General features: G+C 37.0%; 1 protein-coding gene across 1 annotated transcript; it reads right to left on the bottom strand.

Moving 5' to 3' along the window:
• Positions 1-14,134: 14,134 nt before the first annotated feature.
• Positions 14,135-18,636, bottom strand: LOC309798475 (uncharacterized protein). Its single transcript, XM_082646645.1, has 5 exons — positions 18,559-18,636; positions 18,127-18,219; positions 17,943-18,015; positions 17,804-17,863; positions 14,135-14,254 (listed from the first exon to the last, which is right to left on the bottom strand). The coding sequence occupies exons 1-5, from the start codon at positions 18,609-18,611 to the stop codon at positions 14,231-14,233; spliced, it is 303 nt and encodes a 100-aa protein (XP_082502771.1). The 5' UTR covers positions 18,612-18,636; the 3' UTR covers positions 14,135-14,230.
• Between the last annotated feature and the right edge of the window lie 298 nt (positions 18,637-18,934).

The raw sequence follows: 18,934 nt of genomic DNA, 5'->3' as shown, positions 1-18,934 counted from the left end.
AAAGTATCTTTTAATTAGACTACGCATGGAGAGATACTGCTTTCTAAGGTTTCTGATAAATCCGAACGTTCGAAATGGTAAAAAATGGATAATAGAAAGTTTGGTACAAATATTGTCACATCCGAATTACATTCAAGATGCAATTTCCGTTAAGAAATTTCTTATCGCTACAAAAACTAAAAAAGTAGCTTTTTGATGTGGGTTTGCGAAATTCGCAGAATAGCTAAAAAATTAGTTTAGTGGGATCATAATGCCCCAAAAGTGTTATCCCGTTTACGAAATCCTTGAAAGCACACATCGAAGCTGTTAATGAAAATGGTGTTTTCATCAAGTGATTCTTCCATGAGTGATTTCACAAGATCAGAATAAGAAATCGGCATACTTGCTAGCGTATCGACTTCCATTACATGATTAGCGGCTTTTCTCTGGATTCCCTTCATAACTTCATAATCCAAGCGTTTGGGATGGCTTCCAAAACATGTGGACGAAAACTTTTTAGCCATGCATGACATGTTATGTTTTGGCCTGTATGAGAGCATCAGCAAATTTTGTAAAATGGGATGGGGGTGGTTAGGGTGAAGACCACAAAAGAAGTAAAACTTCAAGCAAAAAAATGAAATTAAGCTTGCAGCTCATTGTATCTTAATGTTACCTACTTATTCTTTTAAAAAAGCATTACGGTCAGTTTTTGAAAGATGAACTGGTTCCAATTTATGTTCAACTGCATTTTCCAAATCGTACACTGAAATGATATTTTTATTTGTCGTTACAAAAAAAACGAAAATGACAAAAAACCGTTTTTTTAAAATAAATTCCTCCAGCTATAATTATTAAAAAATCATGTTGTTTGCTCTAATAAATTCAACAAAAGACAATGGCATCGAAACCAAAGCCTGTAATTCAAAAAATTATTAGTGAAAAACAGTGCTTGTGAAATAGTGTTTCAGTTCGGCTACCAAATTCATTGTTGGTTAGTGCGAAAAGCATTCATATACACGAATATTCAAATACTTAATCATATTTTTATGTAAATCAGCATTTTCGAATACATTCGAATAGCAAAATCTGGAATGCACTTGGAAACAGACGCAGGCCATTTCGATAAAGCACGTTTAGGCACATGGGCTATGCAATGCTAAAATTATGCTTTTTTAGATTTAATTTTACAAAGAATCGCTAGAAAAAATTAAGCTTGAAAGCTAAATAGTTAGTTGCTGCTGTGTTACGTCTATTTTGATATCCTTTCTCTATTCAGGTGGGATGGTGGACTTTAACCGGGGTTACGAAATCAACCTGATTCACTTCTAAGAAATTTTTCCTTGTAAAAAAGCTTACCATTTGAAACATTTTTCTGTTGGAGTGACGTCGTAGTGCTATAAGCCAGATGTGTCAGAAAAGGAGGTAACCAGCAGTTCCTTCAAAAAAAACTTTCTAAACAAGGAAGTAAAAATACATATCGTTCAACATCAAGCGTTAAATTTATTGATAATATACGTAAAAACATCTACAAGCTTTTAAATCAGTATTGTATATTATCTGTTCATTCGTCGAATGAAAAGGCAAATACAAAATCGACGACGATTCTTCCACTCTGGAATAGCAAGCAAACACATCGTAAAGAAGTCCTATATTATCTTATCGAACAACCATTTTCTAACAGTACCGCGATTTAATGACTATTCGTATCTCTAATTATTATCGTTTTTACTATCTATCAGCTTAACGTAAAACTGGTGCACTGCTTTGACCCCTTTGCTTATTATTAAACCTTTTTTTCGGAAAGATATTTTATGTCTGCAGAGTAGCCAGAACACTGATCGATCACTTCGGCCTGACGACCAACAAAGAGGATTGTTGTTAATCTAAGAACAACTCGACCCTCGATTTGAGATTGTTCGAGCATGAGTGCATGGAACAAATGAATTGTCCAGATTTCGGCCAAGTAAGATTACGTAATACAACATGCAGGATCTGAGATCGTATCGCAGTCGGCGCCAAGGATGCAGTTATATACTGGTTGGAAATTATGATAGAGTTGTCTTACAGCATAAGCTTCGGATTCACTTAGACAATTGATCATCAGTTTTCGAAAATCATTTGTACAAATTCTCTAACCAGCTTCATCAATACAAACCAAAAACTTACATGTATTTGAAATCGACTCAAGTTAAATTAATAGCGATTATTATTCGTATAGGTCATAAACGGCATATTGCGCTTCGGTGTAATAGAGCACATGGCTATCACCATTTGTCATCCAGTATTTAACAGATTTTTCCTAACCTAATGGAGTAGCAACAGGGACTGGCAAACCGTTGTCCAGACATCTCGATTAGCGTACGTCGATTGTCGTGAAGTAAATGTGTCATCTCATTAATACGGTAGCTAACCACACTTCATTAGTAGAAAATAAATAGTGAAAAGTCGCGAATCAAAGTGAATTTCCAAATGTGAGGAATAGAGGATTAAATAAGGATTAAGTGCAATGTAGAAATTACTCTAAGACGTAGGTGGAAGAGAAGCTCATCGGTGAGAATATACTCTCTGTAAGATCAACACCAGCAACTGCAACCTTATAATTGGCCTCAGAAAAATGTACGAATAGCTTCACATCAAAATGAATAAAGTGGAGTGAAGCGAAATGGATGACAAAGCTGCCAAATTTCGTCGTTAAGAGCTTTCATGGTAACATAATATTCCAGAACTCTTTTCACACTAGTGTGAACACAGATGAAAGCCAGTGGAGTCTATCATAACGAAGTTGTCCACGCTATTCGCAATCGAAGACTGCGCCCAACAGATCTCTGAATCGTACTAAATTTTTACCTAAGATTGACTTTAAACTTTACGGCGTAGACGACGACGGAAATTGTATCAATGCCCATTTTTATTTTAGCCTAAAGTCCTTTTAGCCAAACTTTTTGTTGTCAATCTTCACCTTAATGATAAAAGATTTTGTGTTAGGCTTTCACCATAAAAAAGCTCTATTCTGCACTTGGAAAGATTAATCGCTTGGAATGAGCGACTATTAAAAAGCCAAAAAATTGACTTAGCATAAACTGGAAAACAGGATTTCTAGGAAAAGCGAGACTTTTGACTGTAATGATTTTCATTGTATTGTATTTAAGTTCTGAGCTTCTTGATTACAGTAGTTATCGAGCAAGTAACCGCAATTCTCGAAAGCCAACATGGTGCGCTGTGGATTAAAATCCGTCTTCTTTATTCAGATTTTTAGTCTGCTTTTGGGAACTGTTGTAAGGAATATTAGTAGTGCGTCTAGTTCTTGCACTTTTAAATAGTAATGAAAACCCAAGAACAAAGCGTAAAGGTATCTTACAATTGACAAAGTAAGGCGACAGTCTATGATGACGACGTGGAAATATTCTTTCAGAGCTATTTAGGGAATCCAAGGAAGAAGAACTTCAATCAAAAAAACATTAGTGGAAATTTTTCTAAAGACCTCAATAATCATGTCAACAGGTCATTCAAAAACCTCGTTATGTAAATAAGCGAAAAATTTGTTAACTGCATAAATACGTTACTTCACATCCGGATCCACTCCCTTCTCACCGATCCAAATTCGCACAGGAGCGCCATTGTTACTTTATCGACAGAAACCTCACTAGGATTGGCAAATGCAAAACGTTTTCTGAAAGTTTTTAGTAAAAAAGAAAAATCCACGTAATATTTAAGCGAAGAATAGTAGCTTTGCTAATAGTAAGTAGACTTGCAAACGAACATGGGACCAAAACAAATTTCTAATATCGCTTGTTTGAGTTATACACGAAGAAGAAACCTTGTTCCTCTAGAGTGAGATACAACTACTGATAACCAGCAATAACACAAATAGAAAATTATGGACGAATGAAATACAGAGACAAGGCAAATTTGCAGTTCTTCTGTACTAGGAATGCATTCCAGAACTTCTTCAGCCGTGTACGCCATCCCTTTAGCAGCTGATATAATTGACGGATCAGTGATTACTTTCATCTTCAAACAAAGAATACAGTGTTGCTCATCTAAACTTATATTAACGAATTTATTGAATAATAATGATATTATAGAAATACGTTAACACCACAAGAAGTGTTGTTACCTTTTTTCGAATCGTAAATATTTTATCTGTATTCGATATAGCGACAAACAAAACGTTTGCAAGCTGACGAATGAATATACTTGCTGAAAACAAGGAATTATAACCGCTAAGACGCTGAGATATTTACAAAACTTGGGAGCGGTGCGAACTTCCAACCAGATGATTGCCCTTTCTGGCGGGTCACCAGTTGTCCACTACACCATCCGTGCCCCTCGCTTTGCCTCTCTCTCAGCGTGTTTTTATTTTATTTCAATTTTAATTTTATTTTAATTCAGCGCAGCTTAGCTTAGCTAGGGTTAAAAGCCGATTTGAGCACCCTAGATCACGCCGATAACGGGTGAGTCCTGATAGCGTTGATAGGAATAAAATAAAAACACTCTGAGAGAAAGGCAAAGCGAGAAGCACGGATGCTGTGATGGATAACTGGTGATCCCCGGAAAGAGCAATCATCTGGTTGGAAGTTCGCACCGCCGCCAAGTTTTGCAAATATCTCAGCATCTTGGCAGAAATATCATTTTCTAAATTAGTGATTAATGCGATCTTGGACTTTTGAACAGACATCTACATGAAATCAGATGAAAGGGGAAAAAAGTATATGCCAGTAAAAGTTGCCTTGCGTGCTACTATTGGCCAATGATTCTCTTATTGGCAATAAGGTGAGCCAAATCAAGCGAGGCAACCAGTCACATAACGGTGGGCGTGCTCAGTCATTCGTGTCTGGGTTTTCGTCCATTATCACTCATTGTTTTTAGATTACTGACAGGAAAAGTTTGAAATTGGTAACAATTCGTTCATTCGAGATGGTTCATTAGTTTCGTACTTGCGGGAAAATCGAGATAATGTCGCAGAAGCTTCGATTCGCTCTTTAAACTTCCGATAGTTGGCGTATTTAAAAAACAAACTATAAATACACAGAGATATAGCAGCCAGAAATTGTTTGCTAGGACCAAAATGTTTACTTAAGAATGTGGTAATAAAAATTTTTTTCTACAACAGAATTTCGGAAGAGCTTAATTTAATACAAAAACATTTGCTTAAATATATGTATATATCATAGCAATATATTTGTTCTTCTGGGAAGTTAAAATTGATGATTTTCGCATCTCAGATGATAAATTTATAGTTTATGACGATACTCCTAGAAAGGTTCAATTTTTACCATTCGTCATGCTGTAAGCAGCCACATATGCAAACCAAGTGCTACTATACTGCTGTATTAATATTTATTTATGCACGCGCAAATATATTGCTATGATATATACATATATTTAAACAATTAGTTTTGTTATCAACTTTTTTATTATTAACCGCCTAATTTTTTCTCTCGGCAGTGTTATTATTCGAAATATAATTGCTATGATGCTGAGATATTTGCAAAACTCAAGCGGTAGATAGACTTCCCACAAGCAAATGCCTTATCCAGGGAGTGACGACTTGTTCACCACCCAAGGCAAGGGCATGAATGCGCTACTAGTTTTTATTATTTATTGATTTGTCAAAAAAAAGGGAGATAAATCTGAAATACGACTATTGTCGTCAATGCTTATGCGTGCTACTATAATATTGTTCCATTTTAGGTTCCAGTAAAATAGTTAGCTCCGGAAACACTTCAAGATAAAATTTACTCGCTCAAAACGGATGTTTTGGTCGTACGGTTAAAAGCTATTTCTAAGCGTTTTTTTTTCTTTATAGAATAGTTGCAATTCCAAAAAACACAATGACTTCTCCTGTATTATATTTATCATTTTTTGCAATTTAATAGTAAACAACAAGATTAAAGTACAAAAGCGTTCGGTTATTTGATCAATCCCTTGGGGATTCGGCGTACATTCGACTTTATTAGCAGAGGTGTTTCAGCGTACATTTGGCCTACACAATGGCACGAGAGTTCCACCAATGTTTCAAGTCAGTGCTTTTACCTTATGACACAAGAATAGTTCCAATCAGACATGGAGGGTGAGACCCCTGGCTGGTCTGGTGCACAGCGTCGAACCAAAGACCACGTATTAATTGTAGGGCACCTCTACTCACTGCGCTGTATGTGGCATCAGTTTGTCGAGGCAGTAACGGTTACAATCAAACAAAGTCGTTTTTTACAAATGTTTTGGTCTGGGAGATATATTCCGACGGCCAGGAACCGTACCTTGGCCTAACGAGCCTACAAACTCGAGCGAAAATTGTTGTTCAAAATTACAGAATGGAAATGCCCAAGGCTACAATTTTACTTATATGAAACAGCCTAAATTATTTTGTACAAGTCAAACGTTTCCTGTCACTTTTTTGTATTTTATGATGAAACCCATCACTATTGGGATAATCGACCCTAGCTTTAGCTCTGTAAATTTGACTTCCATCAGAATTCAAATAGGGTTACAGCAGTATTGATTCTGGACGAAAATACTAGAAATCCTACAAAGTAAAAGCGAACAGACATTCTGCCTATTAAATCGCTCTTCTGTGGTAACATCGTCGTCAGAATAATCACCCTCTAGGTATGTCCCTACCCGAACAGACTACAATCCTATATGTACAGCCGCCATTTGTATACAACTCATTCGCTTGATTCAGTGATAGCGCCTTTTATCTATAATGTATTGTGGAATGCAACTCCTCGTCTAGACGACACGAAGGATTAATCAAAACAAATCTTCATGCAAAGTCTCCAAATTCAGTGACAGTTTTTGTTCAAAAGTTCAAAAAGTGCTCCGACTTTGAACAAGTTGTCTAATTAATTGCACCATTCACTGCCAGTAGAACGTATACAACCCAACGTGTTGGAATATTTGTTGTTTCCACAACATAAGCCTAAAATGACATCATGCAAAGAACAGTATGGAATTCAAATGCTGAAATCCATATATGGTTGCTTGTGCGATCTGGCCAACTAATGTTTAAATCTCTCCGGCTACGTTAATTTGGCCGCACACAAATATGAAGGAAACATTGGGAGGCACATGCAGTCACTTTATCGGCCTAATACGCATTTATTCACGTTTCTGGTGTCTGGTCTCTTTAACGCCCATGTCCTCTTGCCCCCATATAACATTAAATCACAAAATTTCCTTCAGAAGTAGATATGGTTCCATCGTTATTATTCTGAGTAACAAGTCTTTTATTCTTAGTTTCTTAAATACGAACAAATCATATTTAATATGGGTTGGAATATCAAGAAGAAAATTAGGTTTTAAAAAGAACAACCTATCACTACATGGAAGGTCGGAAATAGTTCGATTGTCTGCCAATTCTTTATTGATGCTTCATGCATTCGGTTCCATTATGTATAATACTAGCGGTGACTGAATGCAAGACAACTTATACAACGACATTCTAGTCTTTTAATCTCTAGGCAACATTTGACTACTGCAGTACATACGTTCCTAGTTCTTTCGTTAACAGGAAATTTATAAAGTTTACAGCGTTTGCCCACAGGGATAAGTTAATTTTTCTTTTACCGATCAGAGACGATTCATTGACTCTTCCGAAAAGACTGATCACTTCCATACCCACATAGAGCTTTTCCAATGTCCTGAGGCAAATGGCTATGGATATGTTGATGTTTTATCAACCTTGTGGATACTTGAGTACCACTTGTTGTTGGCGCTCGTGGAAAGGCAGACTGCAGTGGAAAAGTAAGGAGAGATTTTTAAGCTGATGGCCTAGCGAGGAAGGACGGTGTGCTATTGTATCGGATACTATAATTATTTATTCACCTCAGTACAATAAAAAATTGTACAGAAATTCAAAAAAATTCGATATGAAGGAAAAAGGTGAGGATATAAGAAATGGTTCAATTTTTTAGCAGAGGATACAGATCAGTGTAGTTTTCTGATGTTTATTGTAGAATAGTGGTACTCGAAAAGGCAACGTGAGCATTAACAAAATGTATCATACGCCTTTAAAGCAAAACTATAGAGAAAAACCATTCCATTTTTAAAGATGTGATTGAAATGGAATCTATATGGAACTGCTGAAAAGCTAACATCGTTGAATAATGCTTAATCACTCGACTGAAGAATGTTGCAGAGAGAGATGTATTTGTTTTCTTTCATCACGACCTTGTTTATTGAAATGGTCTGCTTCTGCATAGTGACAACAGTGTGTGTCATTCTGTGATTACTAAATGTGTTCAGGTGTGTCCCACATTTCAAAAGCTCGCCTGAAGTTCATTTCGACGCAGAGAAAAAGCTGTCCGATCGTAGTGGTCAGCATAATCAATCACCTTACCGAGTAGATCCTCCACAGAAGTTTCGAATACCACTGCTCGGCTATTGTTTGATTGTTTGGATAAAGGACAGCGTTACAAACAAGTTTGTTACCAATTCTCCAACTTCAGATCACAGCAAAAATGGTGTCCTGGTGTGGGATCGAACCAGGGCCTCGTTTTGCAAAATGTCACGCATACCACTGCACAACTTGCTTAAATACTTAGCTGCTGCGTCGCAATCTATCGTGCCGCCAAAAGAACCCGATCAAACTTTTATTTTTCTTCAAAATTTTTGGTGCTCATTTCCTTAGCTATGTTTTGCTATTTACTTCTTAATTAGCTCTTCATTAGCTGGTTAAAGGCTACGAATTAAATTGATTTTAGTTTATTGTTATGCAGCTCATAACTGCTTTTTACGTGACCGAGCCTCCCGCATTGACCGGATCCCTGCACTTCTTTTACCTGATTAGTTTTCCAGTGTTTAAGGTTTAGGAGAAATTTTATAGTGATGAGATGTACACCTTCTCCTTCATTAAGATTTACTTTACCCTTAGCATTGCTTCGTTAAAGAAGTTGCGTTAGGAGAGCTCGTCTCCTATATCTCTTTTTAATTTTAGATTTCTTGTTTGCGATTTTTTAAAAAATTCTTAATGCTTTGTCAATAGAATATAAAGCCTTGTCGACTGCACGTAAAGCTTTACAGTTAAGAACACATGCCTTTCACATTGTAAGATTCAATTTCTTTAGCATTGAAATATCTAGGCGTTTCAATTGTGCCTTGTTTCCGTAATATCAAGTAGGAAAATCCTAGATCACCTGAGAAAGGGCCATATTAATAATCTTGTAACTAAATGGTAGAACTTCACATAAAGGAGCTCTTGATAAATTGTTGATATTCATTTGCCACCAAATTATTTCTGACAGCGTTTCTTTGCCAAGTGCTAATTTTTTTTAAAAAGCAACGCAACATTCAGAGAACTGGATAAAAAGTAAAATGTGCATTTCAACAGCAATTGCCATAAACGATGCAACACAGCTTTTCACAAAGCCTACATAACGTTGTGACAAAAGCAAACGTGCACAGAAAGCAATGATTTTTCCGAAAAAAAGTAGTAAAGTGGCAAGTTCAATCAAAAACGCCAATGACTGCATAGGATGGAGACCTGGGAACGTAGTGAAGCGGGTTACTCGGAACACAAAATGAAAAGATTTGCTAAACAACTGTAAAATGTCAACTAATTCAACAATATGCTGCAGCCTATATTCCTCTTCATGAAAGCAGGCAATCAGAGTTCTCAAGTGTGTAAAGTTACATCTGTTTAATATGTATCGGCTTTTTCACACTCTTGCTTATGAAAATGCGATCTCATTGTATTGTAGTGGTGACATTCATGTAGTGATGACAAAAGAGCTTCTCCAAGGACTATGAACGTTGATTTAGCAATGGATTGTTACCTTACGACCCACAAAACATATACAATCCAATATGTTGGAATATTTTTGCACTACCACAACGTAAGGGTAAAATAGCATACATAAAAACGTTTAAAATTTAAATGCTAAACTCCACGTATGGTTGTTTGCTCGATTGGGTCAACTAATGTTCAAATCTCTCCGACTACGTCAATTTGTAGCACACCATTATCACTTTATGGGCTTAATATGCATTTATTCACGTTTCTTTTGTATGGGCTCTTTAATGGCCATGCCCTGTTTCCTCATATAACATTAAACGAGACATTTTCCCTGGAGAGATTATGTAATTCCACTTTTCATATGGTAAGTGACAGATTTCTTATTAGTAGTTTCCTGAATGATGAACCAATCATATTTAATGTCCCTTGGAGCATCAATAAGAAAATGAAGTTTTCAAGAGAACAACCTATCACTACATATGGAAGGTCGGAAATAGTTCCATTATGTGCAGTTATTGGCAACTGTGGGTGGGCGTTAGCAACGCAGCAGTGGCTTTGTTGGTATCTGGTGAATGACAATCGAATTTGGCTCAATTTAGGTCTTCGTGACATATATTCTGGCCGAATTTTATTTTTGCCATCACATGTGGATTGGATGGAGTTTTGCTGCCTGGCTACTAGACTTCTTATAGGAAGGAGGCGGTTTCTGTAATTAGTCGACAGAGCACACAATGATGTAACAGGTCTTGTAAGTATTATAATCTTGTAAGTGTAGGATAGACCGCTCGGCGTTGTTAAATTCTTTATTGATGCACCATGCACTGGAATCCGTTATATATAATACAAGTAAAGAAGTGCATATTTGGCCTGCGGGGACCCGGTGTATCAAAATCAATGTTTTGATGATCACAAGCTCCAAGTGTTCCAAAAAATTGCTGAGACCTTGGTATTGGCTTATGCCAACAGTGATCTTCAGAACACTTTTAACCATTTTATCACAAATGCCCGTGCAACTATTCTATATTGCATTATTATCTATTTAATATTTAGTTTAGAAAAATAAAATGAAGACTTAGTTTTCAATTTAAAGTCAACATTGAACAATATTTAATTATTCAGCCTGTTAATGCATGCATATGAAATAGGCTTCTAAAGATATTTTTTTTGAAACTGAATTCATAGTATTCTAATGACCTTGGTGTCAAAGGTTTAACAAATACGATTCATCTTTCCTGTGACATCAACGATAAGAATTCAGAATGCAAGAATAACGTCAAAGTCATTAAAGTTAATAACAATGGGCCATGATAAGATTGCGACTGATGAAAAACAGACAGAAAATTTGTTCACTGGTTTTATTTATCTATTTCAAGATTTAGCACTTCACTAGAAAATGCCATAATTCGCGCTGCCAGCTCCCTTAAATGCGGCATAATTTCGCACCAGCAGTCATTTTAACTCAGTAGTATTGAGTTCTCTTTTTCTTCACTTTGAACTCACAAAGTAAAATTTGTTGCCTGGATTTTTCTACATACACTATTAATAACAGCAGATTATCAAGACGTCATCTGTTTCGCCTTTTATCCCTTTCATCATCCACTGACTCTAAAGGCATTACAAATTTCTCCATTCATGCTTTTAAGTAGTTGTTAGAGCAAGTACGTAATTAAAGAGTAAAGTAAAAGTGGTTGGCGTTAATCAGTCCCTGAGGAATGCGCCATGCATTCGACTTCATTAGACATCGTAGAGGTGATTGAATGCATATGTGGCCTATACACTGACTCGCTAGGGTTAGCCGAATTCAGTGTTTTTGTCCTCCGAGACAATCCTAGTATCAATTTATCGACCAGGAGGAATGGAAGGCTTGGTGAGCCCGGAGGGCAGGATCGAATCCAAGATGTATTGCAGAGCACCTCTAACCACTGCACTACACGCGATCCAGGTAAGCAATTATGTTGTTTCTATCTGTTGAATATATCACTGATTATCCTATCGTGTCTGCATTGTTGATCTCATCGTGTAGTGATTGTTGTGTATATACTGCGCATAAAGGTTTAACTATACAATTTTGAAGTGAAATCATCCAGAAATACTGCTCTGATCTTTCCGACGGCCACTTCCTCCTAACTACATATAAAATAGAAGAGGACGAATATGTCCTTCCACCGGCTCTCCTTTCCGAAATCCGAGATGTTATCTCATTTCTGAGAGGCAAGACAGGATAAGACCCGAACATCTAAAGAACCTTCCGCCAGTCCTAATCAAAACACTGGTTCGTCTTTCCACGCGCTACCTGTCAGAATGCAAGGTACCAAATCAACGGAAGACAAGCAAAATCGTGTTGTTGTACAAAAAGGATGACCTCCACGCCATTGACAATTGTCGCCCAATCTGCTTCCTGTTTGTCGTCTATAAACCCTTTACTGGAGTCATCCTCAACAAAAATGACAAAATACTGGAAGCGCAGCCATTCGATCAAGCAGGGTGCCGAAAAGGATGAGAACGCTTTGCTTCACTTTTATCAACTTGAAAAAAGCTTTTGACTCTGTGGAGACAGAAACAGTCATAGAAGCTCTGGTAAACCAGGGGGTCACTACTCAATACACCAAGATCTTTGTGTGCTATATAAGATTTCACGACTACCATATCACCATTATACAACGAAATTAGAATTAACGTGAGCAAAGAGGTTCGACAAGGCGACGCAATGTCGCCAAAACTATTTCCAAAAACCCTCGAAGACGTTGTGCAAAATAAGTAGACAATGAGGAAGTGAAAATTGATGGTCCGCTACTACATCGCTTTGCTTATGATATTGTCCTTATAACATCAAGCATCAGTCAGGCAGAACCAATGCTTGCCGACTTTGACAAAGTATGTGGAAGTATTGGTCCTTTACCAAACCTCAAGAAAACGATGTGCATGAAAAACGGATTGGTCTCTAATGCCCGATTTACGCTCAACGGAAGAAATATCTCCGAATGCTAAAGACATGTGTACCTAGGTTAAAAAGTAAAAATGGTAAACGAATTGGACCCTGTGTTGAGCAGAAGGAAGCGAGCAGCACTGGAGCTTTTAGGAGCATCGAGGATATAGTGAAGAGGATGAAGAACACTCGACTCCGTGCCCACCTTTCTGACTCGACGATTCTTCTTGCTTGAGCGTACGCATCAAAGACCTCGTGACTGCACATGCAGGATGGAGGACCACTCAGCGTTATCGAATGCGCTGTCGAAAGGGAGACTTTAGGAGTAATCTGTATCATTCAAGTGAGAGAGGGAGTACGAAGCTCGGGCCTACGTCAGCGATCGAAAACTACAGACGCCGTTGTTTACGCCAAGCTGTAAAAATGAGGTGGGTCGAGCACCTGATGAGATAAACAACAACCTATGAGCAAGAGCAACCACCGACCGGATTCGTTGGGAAGTCAAACGCAGAGCGGGATGACTACTCATCAGATGGTCAGATTCCTTTGCGGAAGTCCTAGAAGATTAATATAATAATCAGCGAAGCCCTAAATTGAGCAGAATCTATTAGTCTCCTCTTACAAGCGGTCGCCATGTCGAGTCACATAATGACAAATGGGAACAAGGGTGATACAAGTGATACAGATAAATAACAGTTTGGAATGATGCTTTAAAAACGCTCTACAACGCCTGCACGCAATTCATAAAAATTAATGCTTATAAAATACTCGACATTTCATTGAGAAATGTTTACATATCGCACTTCCCACCAAGCTCAAACGAGATACCACCAACGTCATGTAAGACGGTTGCAAAATAACCAAGGAATGGAATGTATGGTAGAACCCGTGCGATAAACATTAGAAACGGAAGGAAGTGGATATGGAAATTGCCATAGCAGTATGAGTCAGTACCTTAAAAGTGGGAAGAAGAACTGGATGGTTTTTAAGCAACGGCATCTAAAACAATCTAATTTATACTTGAAATATATCACAGAGTTAAGGTGGGACCTGAGTATGTTGAAAGAACATAGGTAACACATAGATCTCAGCACACGGTAGGAATTTTCAGCTTTATTTCTACCGTTTAGACAACAGTGATGGCAGTCGAATTTTAACTCGTATTTCGAAATTTTGCATAATTTCGTTCGCAGGTTAAGGCAAAAACGTGTGGTGCAGCCTAGGAACTTACAACCGTAATTGTTTAACTAGCCTAGGTTCAGGATATCACAACATGTTTAACTTCAGGATATCACAATTTATTATTTCTCAGCGGCTATGTAATGAAAAAGGGATAAACCAATTCTGTATAGATGAGACCTAGTTTAGCACAAATTTTGGCACTCATGATTCTCATGGTGAAAATGGAATTTCACAATATTAATTGAAGAACGCCTCAGACTTAAGAAAATGTAAAGAAAAAAGTACAGCCAATAGTGAATTCGGTTTAAAAGTAATTTAGGAACATTTATTCCACACTGACACCATTATGTACAAATAATCGCGAAGAAATAGCAATTTTCATTTGTATCAGAATTGCCACTTGAGGATCAGTTTTTGTCAGATGATTTAACCTGCAATTCGAAAATACTATGGCATCAGCACAGCATATTGAGTCACAAGTTCAATTCTCAATAGAACACATTCGAGTAGCATAGTAGACGTAGAATGGTGCTTTTTCCAAGTATTTTTGCGCTTCGTAGACAATATAACGTTAACATAGCACGTCCAAAGCTTTAGAAGAGCACTGGATAAGTATGAAATAAATGAAATGTGCGTACCGAGCCTTTGCACAGTGTGCTAAGCGAACATCAACCTCGACCACAATCACTGGGGTTGACACCCAAGTTACTTTTTAAAAAACGATTTTCTATTTATGCAAATCCACTAAATTGCGTATTTTACCATACTTAATTTCCAGAGCATCAAGATATTTATGTGTGGCAAAATTTATTCTGATTTTAGTATTTGATCGGCCACACACTCCAATATATTGTTAGCTGTAGTTTCACTAATTAATTTGCCTGCATATGAAAGTCTAGACGTTTATCCCATAAGAAAAATTAGACAGCAAATTTTCAAAATTTTTTCGATTAGTGCATTAAATATACGCACAACTCAGCAATTCGATGAAAAACCTTTTACAGCATAACAAAAATTCAACAGTGGCATGATCTTCAGCAGTTGTTTTCTGTTCCAATATTTTCAGTATATCAAGTCACAACAAAATGCGCTGAGAAAAAGGCAAAGTAAGGGGTAGGACGGTGTAATGGGTTGCTCGTGACTTACGGATAGGGCTACCGCGGGTTCGAAGTTCACATCGCCACGGAATTTTGCAAATATCTAGGCATCTTAGCGATTATATTTTCAACATAGCCGCCAAACCTTTCGCTTCTACGACCAAATATAAACAAGAACAAGGCGATTGAGTTGATAATATTTGTTGATGCTCTCAAAGTATGAAGCTGTCGTAATGTGTTTAAATTGACGCAATGCAACAGAAGCATTTGGTTAAACCATTAACGAGGTTCGCGCTTCCGAACCCACAGATAGATAGATGTAAAGATTTTTCGATAAGTTTGGGATTAGAGATATCAATCGTGGTAAAAGCGCTTGTATCAGCAAATCAGATCAACTGTCTGAGGGCGATAATCAAAACTAAGAACGAAAAATGGTTCCATGTTCAAAAGCAGCTCAAACAGAAAAGAATTGCACTGATGATCGTAACGGAGCAACTTATCAAGGAAGTCAATCTCCATTGGGATGGATATACTCATGAGTAGCTTGCCAGTGTCTTTCAGAATGGACAGTAAGCTTATTTGGTTAGTTTTTCCTTCTTCAAACAAACACGAGGTTGTTAAATAATTTTTATTTGTTTAAAATATATTTCGGCTGACGTTTCGGCGTGATCGCCTTCTTCAGAGCCGTTTGTCCGGTACTCTTCCACTTCTCGGGAAAAGTGGATCGTCCGTGCGTGGTGGTAGCGTGACAGGAATCTTCGTGTTTGTTTAAAGAAGAAGAATTAATAAATATTAAATAAAAAATATTTAACAACCTCGTGTTTGTTTGAAGAAGGAAAAACTAACCAATATTAAACAATGCCGAGGTTAAAGGACAGTCGGTCATGAAAAGTGAGCTTATTTATTGAAAACGAATCCTAACGGGCTCCGATGTACTACCCCTCACTTGATTGCAGGCTTTGGGACAAATTAAATTGCAGAATGCAATCCGCACGGCTAGAGCGTATCCACACACGCATGAATGAATGTCTAAATAATATGTATATGTAGCCGAGATAAAACGTACGTGCAAAATCGGGATAGCAGAAAATGGGAGGCCATCCTCTTGACTCCCTTTAGGCGCTGGGAAGAAAAACTTCCTTTGGTCTGCGTTTACCACCTATCTGCCACGAAGAGACGCTCCATGTAACCTAGCGACTAATCGGCTCGGTTACCTTAGTCAGAAGGATCTGTGGTGTTAACGTGCAACGTATAATAATTGGCTTGAGTGTTGTGCAAGCCACAGATCACTTTATTAGTAAAGCGGAAGGAAGACTGCGCGAGAAAATTGATGATCGCCGAGTCTTTTAACCGTCAGGCTGATCGTCTTTCTGAGAGGCCTGAATGTGGTTTTGTTGTTTTACTTTCTATATACAATTCCTTAATGCTATTTTCTTTATCTATTCAATGTTATGAGTTCACGTAGAAAATGGAAAGAAAATCATATATCTACATTTTTGTGGCGTCACAACGTGCATTTTTCATGAACCAGGACTTGTTGCCATTAAATCTCAATTTCGTTATTTTCACCGCTTTTTTGCATTACCTCTGCTTCATCGCTGCTTATCGAAAAAAAAGAAGTTTATTTGACAAAGGAATGCTAAGAGAGCACCGTCTTTTTCGATAGTTTTGAACCGTTTTTGGGGCTAAAATTAGAACAAGATATGCAATAGTTTAGATAAAGTTTTTTCCTTCTCTCTTTAGGCTTTGATTGCGGTTTTTGAGCGTAATCCTTATTGAAACCTTGCATGCTAATCAGGTTAAGGCTTGTCCAAAGATCTTGAAATAAACGATACAATAGTTGCCTTGAAAAGCTTGCGAGGCCCACTCAACGAACAAGTGCTTATAGTGAATGTCATTTAAAACCATAAGCAATTTTATGAGTAAACAAGCAGTTCTTCGCTTTACATCTAATTGTTCCCACTGATTCTCAATTGTTAAAAAAGTTAAAAGACAAAGTATGGTAATATATAACAAATAAAATTCTTCACAATACGTTTAGTAAATACATTGACGTTAATCAGCGTAGTGAAAACCTATCCAAACCTGTCCAAACCCTAGTATGAAAAATAACATCTTAATTCAACATCGAATTCGCATTTTTTTTTGAAAACCTAGCGCACATTATGGACGAAATATCTTCCTTAGGTTAAGTTTTCAGAAGATGAAATGTGAACACCATCTCGCGTTAGCCTCTATATATTGTTTATGTGCCTTATAATTATCAGGTGTTCACAAATCCTTTAATTATCATCTATCTTTTCCAATATCCTCGACAACAGCGCTTGATAAAGATAACAGTACCCAGTTTACTTATCTTACCACGTTGAAGAAGGTTTTTAAATCTAGTGTTAAAGGTTTCTAACGGAATCCTTGGACATCGTTAGATGGCTAAGACCTAAGTGCACAAATACAGCTAATATTGAATAGCCTTAAAAACTGTGAATTAATACAACCGTTAAGGGTAGGTTGTTTAACTCTATTTTAATAAATGAAGCCAGAAGGGTTTGCAGTTAACAATGATGTGACTCTCGAAATCTCTAACTACCTTTTCGAAATTCTGCGTACTCATTATGATCCTAGAGCTTAATCTTTTTATAACCATATAAACAGTAGTATATTACATAAAAGATAACAATGCTCGAAACTAGCTCAATAAAGCAGGAAACCATGAACCAGGATGCACCGTAACGAGTGGATTTGCCATTTCAACTCAGTTAGAATTTAACCATTCAACTGTAAGCGATAAACAGTTATTTCATAACAAAGTAATCATGATTTTTTTGTTTAGGGTGATGCTCTCTGACTAAGACATAAAAAAGATCTATGAATTTTCGAACAAACCTGGCTTTCAACTACATTTTTCGAATCTTCGAGAAACTCCGACAGTCTCCGTTCGCAAGACTAAAATATCAAACACAACTCAAAATGCACAAAACTTTCGTACAAAATGACTATTATATGTAAAAAAATTGGAACATACCTTTAATATGCTGGCGCAAAGTTTCTGTTGACATTCAATTTCATGTATCCTGTAAACCAATTCACGAACACGCCTAAAGACGTAAAACTTGTCTTAAAAGATAAAACTGCTAAATGAATTTATTTCTCTCCAAGTCCATTACTCTTATTTTGTTATATACAATATTGCACACAACAGAAATTGCCTCGTTAGATGTTGCGACGGCTCCGTCGATTTGTCAGTACACTTTGGCGGTTTCTCAGGGTCAAATACGAAGATCTCCGGTTCTGATTTAAATCTGAATAAATCACTGACATTTCAAAAGACGGGGATGTACTGCTAATTAGTTCATAAAATCAGTAAGCAAATTCTTGTAAAAAATAAAACGATATTGGCAATGCTATTTTAACATAACTTTTACCTTCATTGAGAATTTGTGAAAGCATTGCTTTTTTTACGGATAAATGTTCAGCACAAAGATGAGACAATCACATCATTTGAGAAAAAAGATATGTACACCAATGCTTTAAAACAAAATATAAACTGTAAACGTAAGTCTTTTCATATAGATGAAAATATTGCTTTCCTACTGAGAAAATGGTTCATATAAAAATGTTATATGAAGTCTATCGCTCACCTCACTGATTTACGCCGTTTGGCCACAACATCATTCCGCGAATTGCTTTCCATTAATGAGGGAACGTTACCACAATTAAGCAAATATATCTGAAAAATGAATACAATGTCATAATGATAAGTCATTGATAACAACGTTGAATCACGTGGCCGTTGGTGTGCCAATCAAGTCCTTCCTTTCGTTTAACATGATAAAATAATGTTCTATAGTTGAGTCGTTGAACTTTAACATCTTTTAACGCGAATTCGTTTACGTGGACGCTGTAAGACGCACCTTAGTTTTCGACAATATCCATGTGATATTGTACTGGTACTGGTGCAGCCATAGCTACTCTTTTGACATTTTTCACAGAGCAGAATCAATTGCAGAATAGTAC

This window comes from Mesoplodon mirus (genome assembly GCF_964341445.2).
Source record: "Mesoplodon mirus genome assembly, contig: HAP1_SCAFFOLD_3602, whole genome shotgun sequence".
In the NCBI taxonomy this organism is placed as follows: Eukaryota; Metazoa; Chordata; class Mammalia; order Artiodactyla; family Ziphiidae; genus Mesoplodon; species Mesoplodon mirus.
This window is presented reverse-complemented; position numbering and strand designations above follow the sequence as displayed.

Excerpts from the sequence above, each read along its gene's own strand:
- LOC309798475 (XM_082646645.1), bottom strand. The coding sequence starts at position 18,611 with ATGGAAAGCAATTCGCGGAATGATGTTGTGGCCAAACGGCGTAAATCA. Across the intron at positions 18,016-18,126 it reads CCGTCGCAACATCTAACGAG|GCGTGTTCGTGAATTGGTTT; the intron begins GCAATTTCTGTT and ends TTACGTCTTTAG. Across the intron at positions 17,864-17,942 it reads TTTGCGCCAGCATATTAAAG|TCTTGCGAACGGAGACTGTC; the intron begins GTATGTTCCAAT and ends TTGATATTTTAG.